General features: G+C 45.1%; 1 protein-coding gene across 1 annotated transcript in view; it reads right to left on the bottom strand.

The window, feature by feature from the left end:
• Positions 1-1,554: 1,554 nt before the first annotated feature.
• Positions 1,555-9,612, bottom strand: part of DCTN3 (dynactin subunit 3) — a 10,924-nt gene continuing 2,866 nt past the window's right edge. Inside the window, exons 2-7 of the mRNA XM_087715183.1 lie at positions 9,539-9,612; positions 7,981-8,067; positions 5,622-5,705; positions 4,605-4,663; positions 2,884-2,942; positions 1,555-2,043 (exon numbers count right to left, since the gene is read on the bottom strand). The exon at positions 9,539-9,612 is cut by the window's right edge and continues 11 nt beyond it. Of these exons, the coding sequence (XP_087571309.1) occupies positions 1,953-2,043; positions 2,884-2,942; positions 4,605-4,663; positions 5,622-5,705; positions 7,981-8,067; positions 9,539-9,612 (454 nt within the window). The 3' untranslated portion in view covers positions 1,555-1,952. The remainder of the gene's footprint in view (positions 2,044-2,883; positions 2,943-4,604; positions 4,664-5,621; positions 5,706-7,980; positions 8,068-9,538) is intronic.

The raw sequence follows: 9,612 nt of genomic DNA, 5'->3' as shown, positions 1-9,612 counted from the left end.
GGCTTGTTAATTCTGGGGTAGGATTTGAAGGCAGGCAATTCTTAGTAGGATCGGATATGACGAAGAGAATAAGCCTCAATTCACAAAGATTTGCAGAAGGCTAGACATTCCAGGAATCTGCTCTAAAATATATGGAAATTCATAGAGACAAGAACTAAAAGGGGATATTCTTAAGAGGGGTTCCATGGCATCACACACAGTTGTCTACATTGGGCGAGGGGAAACAAAGGGAAAAGAGGAAGAGGAAAGGAGGAGAAGTTAGGACTATAGGAAGGAGGAGGAAGAGAGAAGAGAATGAGGATAGGACAACGATGGGAAGGAGGAAGAAGAGGAAGGAACAAGAAGAGAAGGAAGAGGAGGAGGGAAGGGAGGGAGAGGAAGAAGAGACAAGATGAAGAGGGAGGGGGGAATGAGGAAAGGACAACGATGGAAGGAAGAAGAGGGAGGAGGAGGAAGAGAAGGACAATGAGGGGGATGGGAGGGAGGGAGAGGAAGAAGGAAGAGGAGGAGGAGAAGAGGAAGTTAGTACTAGAGGAAGAGAGAAGAGGAAGGAGAATGAGGATGACAATGGGAGGGAGTAAGAAGAGGGAGAAGGAAGAGGGGGATGGAAGGGAGAGAAGAGGGAGAATGAGGATAGGAAGACGATGGGAGGAGAGATGAGGAGGGGGATGGGAGGGAGGGAGAGGAAGAAGGAAGAGAAGGATGAGGAGGATGGGAGAAGAGGAGGAAGGGGAAGGGCGGAGGAAGATGAGAGAGTAAGAGAAGAGGGAGGAGGAAAAGACGGAAGAGGCGATGGAGGGAGGGAGAGGAGGAGGCATCACCCAGAACAAGCGTAGCATAGAGCAGAATCTTCTAGCCCTGGGACCTCTCATAGCAACAGCCCTTAAACTTCTACGCTGCTTCATAGGGCTTTTACCTCCCTCTCGAAGCAGTTTACAGAGTCAGCCTCTCGCCCCCCCCCAACCCTAACAATCTGGCTCCTCATTGTAACATTTACTCATGATACTCATTTACCGACCTCGGAAGGATGGAAGGCAGAGTCTGGCGAGAGTTGAACTGCCAAATCGCAGGCAGCTGGCAGCCCTCAGCAGCAGCCTGCAGACAGGCACTCCAACCACTGCGTCATCAGAGCTCCTGGTGAATCCAAATTGCAGGGTTTGGACACAACCGATTTCAGGCCGCTTCCCCATCATTTCTAGGTCTCTCTTGACCACGTTCTTGGAAGCTTCAAGGCGCTGTAGGAATTCTCCGACGTCTTGAAGTCGACCGTATCTCTCTCTTACTTACCTCTTACTGATTCTAAGAGGCCATCTTCTGGAAGAAAACTGTAGGTTTTATGAGAGTGAAATGGGCAGCATCTAACTTCAATACATAAATACATTTTTGCTACCAAACAACAATGTATTTTCAGATGGAAACGTCATTTATTGAGGCTTATTCTGAAGCGGCTACAACAAAACGTACATCCATCTCTTAAGTTGCCCTTAAAAGCAGGACGACTTCAAAAGGAAGGAAGGAGGGTCTGCACCGTCTTAAATAACCGAATGCCAGCCAGAGGATTCGTGAGGATTTTATTATGGCCCACAGTAAGAGGTATTTTGACAAGTCATGCGTTCTTTCCCCATGAATTGGCTGAATGAAGACTGAAAATAAATTAAACTTGAATCCTAAAGATGATATAATTTAGCCCCATCAGGTTAGGACGTAGCTTCCAGATTGATGCAATCAGGGGTGTCCAATCTTGGCAACTTTTAAGACTTGTGGACTTCAACTCCCAGAATTCCCCAGCCACCACAGGGGGTTGAAGTCTGCAAGTCCTAAAGATTGGATATCCCTGGGCGCCACAGATACTGGATGAAGCTCGGGAGAGCAAGAGCTGTTAACGTGGAGATCTGGCATCTGAAGCAGGAGATCCACCTGGAGCTCAACGGAAGGCCTCCGAAGCCTGGCCTTCACTCAGGTGTGGGCTTCACCTGCTTTGCGGCTTCCAGCTGGCTCAGCATCTCATCCCACTGGATAAACTGTTTGGAAAGGAGGAGAGTCTGCAGGAAATCTTTAAGGAAAAGAGGAGCTGAGAAAAAAATGAAAAAGAAAAAAAAACTGGCCGGATAAATGAGTTTTATTTCATTTGTATGCCGCCCTTTTCCCTGAAGGGACTCAAGAAATGTTCAGCCTAATGAAGGAAAGGATTAGGGGAGGCCTGATAGCATCTTCCAATACTTGAAGGGCTGCCAGAGAGAAAAGGGGGGGGGGGGTGTTCAATCTATTCCCCAAACCACCTGCAGGCTGAACAAAAAGTAATGGGTGAAAATTAATCAAGGAGACAACCAAGTAGAATTAAGGAGAAATTTCCTGACAGTGAGAATAATTAATCTGAAACAGTTTGTCTCCAGAAGTTGTGGGTTCTCTGGAGGCTTTCAAGAAGAGATTGGATAATTATATAGGATCTCCTGCTTGAGCAGGGGTTTGGACTAGAAGACCTCCAAGGTCCCTTCCATTATTCTATTAATTAATCAGCCTCCAGAAGTTGTGGGTGCTCCATCACTGGAGGTTTTCCAAGAAGAAATTGGACAACCATTTGTGCGACACAGTATGAGGTCTCCTCCCTTGGGCAAGGGTTGGACTAGAAGACCTCCAAGGTCCCTCCCAGCCCTAGGATTCCATGATTCTGTGAAATCAGAAAGCAAGCAAATGGAACTCTAATGGACAGCCCAGAAAACCCTCAAGGTAGGTGAGAGATTCCAGGGCAGCCAGAGGAAATTGTGATGCTTCTGACAGGAATAAATGAATAATCCAGAGGAAAGCTGAGCTAGTGAAACGGGGGCAGCTCCATGTGAGTAGCACAGTATTACACGCTCCAAACCTAGTGAGAAAAAGGATATCATTTTGTTGTAATCTTCCAGAAGTAACCGGATGTTCTCGGTCACGGCTTCGCACTGATCCTGCAATAGGAGAAGAGTTCAGTCAATCCATATTTCCTTGTCTGGGATTTGGTATTTTAAGGACTAAATGATGCATTCCACCCACACAGGGAGGGTTATTTGCTTCTTAATCTGTTAAGATTTGGGATTACTGGCTAAAACAAAATGTGGAAAATTCAGCACCATCAGTTTAAAGGAAGGACTTTGTTGGCAGCATATAGATCAGAGGTCTTCAAACTTGGCAACTTTTAAGACTTGTGGACTTCAACTCCCAGAATTCCCCAGCCAGCATAATTTACTCTCTTGTAATCCCTTCCTCTGCAATCTCTCCACTTAGGTCTTCAAACTTGACAACTTTTAAGACTTGTAGACTTCAACTCCCAGCACAGCTGGCTGGAGAATTCTGGGAGTTGAAGTCTACAAGTCTTAAAGTTGTCAAGTTTGAGGACCCCTGGTGTGGATAAATGGTAGAATTTCTCTGCTCTCAAGATGTCGGGAGAAAAGCTGCCAATTGAGAGAGATTTTAAATTCCACAGGGAAATGTGCTACTAGCAACTTCTGAATCGCAGGAAGTAACCTCTTAATGCCACCTCTTCCTGTCCTAGGAGTTTCCTGATCCAGGCACGCGTTCTTTACTGTAATTTACTCTGTTTACCCAGTTTTAATGACCAGACTTGATCAACACTTAGTGGCTGCATTCATCTACCACGTGAAGAAATTTTGAGACTTTTAAGTTTGGTTTTTTATTAATTTATGGCCCTCTGTAAAGTGCCAGGACCCCCCAAAATTTGGAAATTTGCATAAATGCATCCTGTCTGACCCTAACTGTGTTTGTCCCCAAAAGCAAGAGGACAAATGTCTACAGATATTCTCCGTCCTCCAGGTCCTGGTTGTCCCGAAGGGGCTTTTTTACAAGAGGCCGTTGGACTTCCTGGTTTTTCTTTTGAAGATTTTTCGCTTCTCCTCCAAGAAGCTTCATCAGCTCTTCTTCGTCCAAGAGCTGAAGAAGCTTCTTGGATGAGAAGTGAAACCTCTTCAAAGAAAAACCAGGAAGTCCAATTGCATCTTGGGGGGAAAAAGCAGTGATTGAAGACGCAACTGCCATGCTTGATTTCTCCCTTTGACTCCCGATTGCGCAGGTGTGGCACAAAACCCAGCACTATCCTTTCAATTATCAGCTGCACAGCGTTAAATGGGAGGGGTGCCAAGGTACTGAGGATTTAATAGCTGCCAGCTGATGTAAGGTTGTAAGCTGCAATTTGTAAGCTGAAGGCAAGGCTGATGAAATAAGGCTGATTCATTGCAGCTATGGTCTAACCCTTTTAAGATTCTGATGGGGGAGGGGGCGCACAAGTCTATACCTGGGTGGCTATTAGAGGGCGTCTGTTTCTGTCTCTCCCTCCCTCCCCCCCCACCTCTCTCAGCGTGTATTCAGTTCTCTCCTAGTGTCTGTAGTGAGTGGGAAGGGATTTAATCTCTGCATGTATATTTCTGTATATAAGAACCACTGTTAATTGTCCTAAGGCTCTGTGTGCTGTGTTTATGCTCCTGGGTTCATGACATAATGCTAGTCACGCTGCCAACACTCTGACGGTTCTCACATAATGAAGGTGAGGCCTCAGGTGGGACACAGGCTTCTTAAACCGGAGGTGAATTCTCAGCATTTTCCAGCCCAGGGCTTACCTGCTGCTGAAGGTGTATTTGTGAAAGCCGCTGGAGCTTGGTGGCGTGGTCAGAAGAAGCTGCAAGAGACCACAAAGAGGAAGCCAGCTTCTTGTTACGACTGTTCAAAATGGAAACGGGGTCCCACCTCCCCCAAATGGCCCTTGGGGGCTGTCTGGGGAACCTTCTGGCTCCTAAAAATCCCCCATTACGATCCACTCCCTTCCAACTACAAACGGAAGGTTTTGTAAAGCCAGGAAGCTGAATCAGTGCCCAGGAAGCCTTCGACTATCACTAAGCGAGTGCTGAACAAATGGTTGCAAATGGAGAACTACCTAATATGTATAATATTATCTAATAATAATAATACCTAATAATACTAATATTTATGAAGCAGAATCAAATGAGCAACTGATACTTGATCGGAAAAGCACGATAACTACAGGCCCTGGCACAAGTAACAGAATAGCAGATGGAAGGAAACCTTGGAGGTCTTCTAGTCCAACCCCCTGGTCAAGCAGGAGGGCTTGATACCATTTCAGACAAGTAGCTGTCCAATCTCTTCTTCAAAACCTCCAGTGATGGTGCACACAGAACTTCTGGTGGCAAGCTGTTCCACTGATCAACGGTTTTCATTGTTAGGACATTTCTTCTTGGTTCTAGGTTGCCTCTCTCCTTGATTAGTTTCCACCCATTGCTTCTTTTTCTGTCTTCAGCTGCTTTGGAGAATAGTTTGACTCCCTCTTCTTTGTGGCAACCCCTGAGATATTGGAAGACTGCTATCCTGTCACCCCTAGTCCTTCTTTTCATTAGACTAGACATACCCAATTCCTGCAACCGTTCTTCATATGTTTTGGGTTCCAGTCCTTTAATTATCTTGGTTGCTCTTCTCTGCACCCTTTCCAGAGTCTCCACATCTTTTTTTACATTATGGAGATCAAAACTGGATGCAGTGTTTCAAGTGTGCCTTATTAGAGTAGTACAATCACTTCACGTGATCTTGATTCTCTGTTGGATAAAGGAGAGGGATTGACTCACCTTTGATGTGTGCACTGTCCAAGTAAGGCTGTAGGCTCTTCACCTGCTCCAGAAGTGCTCCCTGCGCCATGATGGACTGTTTCTCTGGCGGTGGGAAAAGCATGAGATACGTCAGGGAAAAGCTATATTACTGGTCCAGTAGCAACAGATCACGTGACCTGTGCCCCAAGGCAGCAGATTAACAAGCACTGATGATGACCCCTAGCTGGGTGATGAAAGATCTGCAAGAAAACCACTAAGCTCAGAGAGCATTTGTATTTGTATTTTTGTATTTGAAATTTATTTATAGGCCGCCCTTTTCCCTGGGGGGACTCAGGGCGGCTCACAACTAATGGGGAGGGGGATACAAACAATAGCACATAAAAGCAATACATAATTAAAAATAAAGCACAACATTCATACCATTCGGGTGGGGGTGAGTTACATTCTTTAACCCCAGGCCTGACGGGATAGCCAGGTTTTAAGGGCTGTGCGGAAGGTCTGGAGGGTGGAGAGGGTACGAATCTCCACGGGGAGATCGTTCCATAGGGTCGGAGCTACTACTGAGAAGGCTCTCCTCCGCGTAGTTGCCAGTCGACACTGACTGGCAGATGGGGTTCGGAGGAGGCCTAATCTATGAGATCTAATGGGTCGCGAGGAGGTGATTGGCAGGAGGCGGTCTCTCAAGTACCCAGATCCAATACCATGAAGAGCTTTATGGGTGGTAAGTAGCACCTTGAGGCGCACCCGGAGACCGACAGGTAGCCAGCGCAGCTCGCGGAGGATAGGTGTTATGTGGGTGTACCGAGGTGCACCCACGATTGCTCGCACGGCCGCATTCTGGACTAGCTGAAGTCGCCGGATGCTCCTCAAGGGTAGCCCCATGTAGAGCACATTGCAGTATTCCAGCCTAGAGGTCACAAGGGCACGAGTGACTGTTGTGAGGGCCTCCGGTTCAGGTAGGGTCGCAACTGGTGCACCAGGCGAACCTGTGCAAATGCCCCCCTGGTCACAGCTGACAAATGGTGGTCAAAGGTCAGCTGTGGGTCCAGGAGGACTCCCAAGTTGCGAACCCTGTCTGAGGGGTGTAATGTTTGACCCCCCAGCCTGAGAGATGAAACACTAACCAAGTTAGTGGGAGGGAAACACAAGGAGCATCAAGGACTCCTCCTCCTCTCTACAAACCCCATTCTCTTCCAACACTGATGATGTTACCTAATAATAATGATTATGATGATAGTAACAACAGTTGGAAGGGACCTTGGAGGTCTTCTAGTCCAACCCCCTGCCTAGGCAGGAAACCCTATATTACTTCAGACAAATGGCCATCCAACATCTTCTTAAAAACTTCCCATGTTGGGAGCATTCACAACTTCTGGAGGCAACTTCTGTTCCACTGATTAATTGTTCTCCCTGTCAGGAAATTCCTCCTCAGTTCTAGGTTGCTTCTCTCCTTGGTTAGTTTCCACCCATTGCTTCTTGTTCTGCCCCCAGGTGCCCTGGAGAATAGCTTGACTCCCTCTTCTTTCTGGCAACCCCTGAGATATTGGAAGACTGCTATCATGTCTCCCCTGGTCCTTCTTTTCATTCAACTAGACATCCCCAGTTCCTGCAACCGTTCTTCATATGTTTTAGTCTCCAGTCCCCTAATCCTCTTTGTTGCTCTTCTCTGCACTTTTTCTAGAGTCTCAACATCTTTTCTACATCGTGGTGACCAAAACTGAATGCCGTATTCCAAGTGTGGCCTTCCCAAGGCCTTATAAAGTGGTATTAACCCGTCACGTGATCTTGATTCTCTCCCTCTGTTTATGTAGCCTAGAACTCTGTTGGCTTTTTTGGCAGCTGCTGCACACGGCTGGCTCCTATTTAAATGGTTGTCCACTAGGACTCCAAGATCCCTCTCACAGTTACTACGATTGAGCACTTATACTGTACCTGTGCATTTGGTTTTTCTTGCCTAAATGTAGAACCTTACTCTTTCCACCACTGAATTTCATTTTGTTAGATACCTAGTTGGGTGATTAAATGTCTGCAAGGAAACCACCAAACTCAGAGAGCACCAAGGATCCTACAGATTAACAACTAATCAAAGCTGGCTACCTAAAATCAAACATTAAAACAGCTTAAAACTGATCTGTTTGGAACTATGCACCACCATTGAGTACCATAAGGACTCTTGCCAGGTAAATGTGCATAGGATTATGACTTAAAAACAGTGCTTGAAATATAGGATTCAGATAATCAATTCTCTCTTCAATTGTTATAAATTTAAAAAGCAAGCGGCAAAGACTCAGTGCAAGGAAGCACTTTATGCATTAAAATCTACTGCTAAAAACACATAAAGGGCCTGTAATAATAATAATAATAATAATACATCTACCTGCCAATATGAACTGCAGTTTCATGGCATCTGGCATGGCCATTCGGTCAATGTACTGGGGATCCAGGTACTTCAGGATGTCTTCAACTTAGAGGAAAAAGTACAATAAGTAGAATTTGAATTTTAGAATGCAGCAATGATAGAAAAATATGCTGGATGCTTAAAAGGACTGAATCAGTAACAAGCCTCATGACTATCAATGTTTTTTCTTGGATGTTTGTTCTAAATCAGGGGCCTCCAACCTTGGCAACTTTTAAGACTTGTGGACTTCAACTTCCAGAATCCCCCAGTCAGCATGTTTGGGTGAGGAACTCTGGGAGTTGAAGTCCACAAGTCTTAAAAGGCTGGAGGCCCCCGTTCTAGATGAATGGTTGGCCAAGTATTAATGCTAAATTTTTATTAGTTTAGAGTTAATTATTCTAGCCTCCTTACATTTCTTATATATTTTTTTTTAATTAACTCAAAACGTCAACTTAACATTTTAGCTTTTTATATACTGTTTTATATTTTGATGCTTTACTGTTCAACACCCAGACTCCCTCTTTGAGGGAGATAGTTCAGAAATGTGAAATATAAATACTTTCAAACCAAGAGAAAAACATAGTACTATGAACCACCAGATGGCGTGCTACTATTTTCTGAATGTATTCTTACCACATTTTAAAATTGGTAACACCAGCGCACCATCCAATGTCCTGAGAATGGCAAAATTGGAATAGAATAGGATTCTTTATTGGCCAAGTGTGATTGGACAGACAAGGAATTTGTCTTTGGTGCAGATGCTCTCAGTGTACATAGAAAGGGGAAAAATACATTCATCAAGAATCCTAAGGTCCAACACTTGATGATAGTCGCAGGGTACAAATAAGCAATCAGGAAACTATCAATATAAATCGTAAGGATACAAGCCACAAAGTTACAGTCCTGCAGTCACAAGTGGGAGGAGATGGGTGATAGGAACGATGAGAAGACTAATAGTAATAGTAATGCAGCCTCAGTGAATGGTTTGACAGTGGGGAGGGAATTATTTGTTTAGCAGAGTGATGGTGTTGGGGGGGGGGAAACTGTTCTTGTGTTGCAAAGATGCAAAGTTATAAGAAGCAGGCATGTATTTATTTGAGAAATTGTCTCAATAATGGAAATAGCATTGTATGCTTCCCCCCCCCCATTTCTGTATATAGGTAGTCCTTGATTTACGACCACAATTGAGCCCAAATTTTCTGTTGCTGTGCAAGACAGTGAAGTGAGTTTTGCCCCATTTTACAACATTCCCTGCGACATCTGCTAAGTGAAGCACTGCAGTTGCTTTGCTGCAAGGAGGTCAATTGCTGGGAGGCAGAGGCCAAAGGGTGGGGGCCGGTGGGCGGGTGGAGTTGCGTTTGGTATATGAGACGCACCCAAATTTTCACCCTCTTTTAGGGGGGAAACGGTGCGTCTTATACTCCAAAAAACAACAACAATTTGGCAACATTGCCAGTTTCGTCATCATTCAGCCGGTGATGAGGCCTCTTTTAAGACAGCGGATAGGACAAAAAGAAGAAAAAAAGAAAACACTTACTTTTTTTGAACAGAATTTTAACTCTCTCTCTCTTGCTTGCAATGTTTCCCAAAGCGCCTTGAACTTTGCCCAAG

This window comes from Thamnophis sirtalis, unplaced genomic scaffold, assembly GCF_051295495.1.
Source record: "Thamnophis sirtalis isolate CommonGarterSnake01/CBP01778 unplaced genomic scaffold, rThaSir2_p1.2 scaffold_5, whole genome shotgun sequence".
In the NCBI taxonomy this organism is placed as follows: domain Eukaryota; kingdom Metazoa; phylum Chordata; class Lepidosauria; order Squamata; family Natricidae; genus Thamnophis; species Thamnophis sirtalis.
Note: the sequence above shows the minus strand (reverse complement) of the source record. Positions and strands in the feature narration are given on the sequence as shown.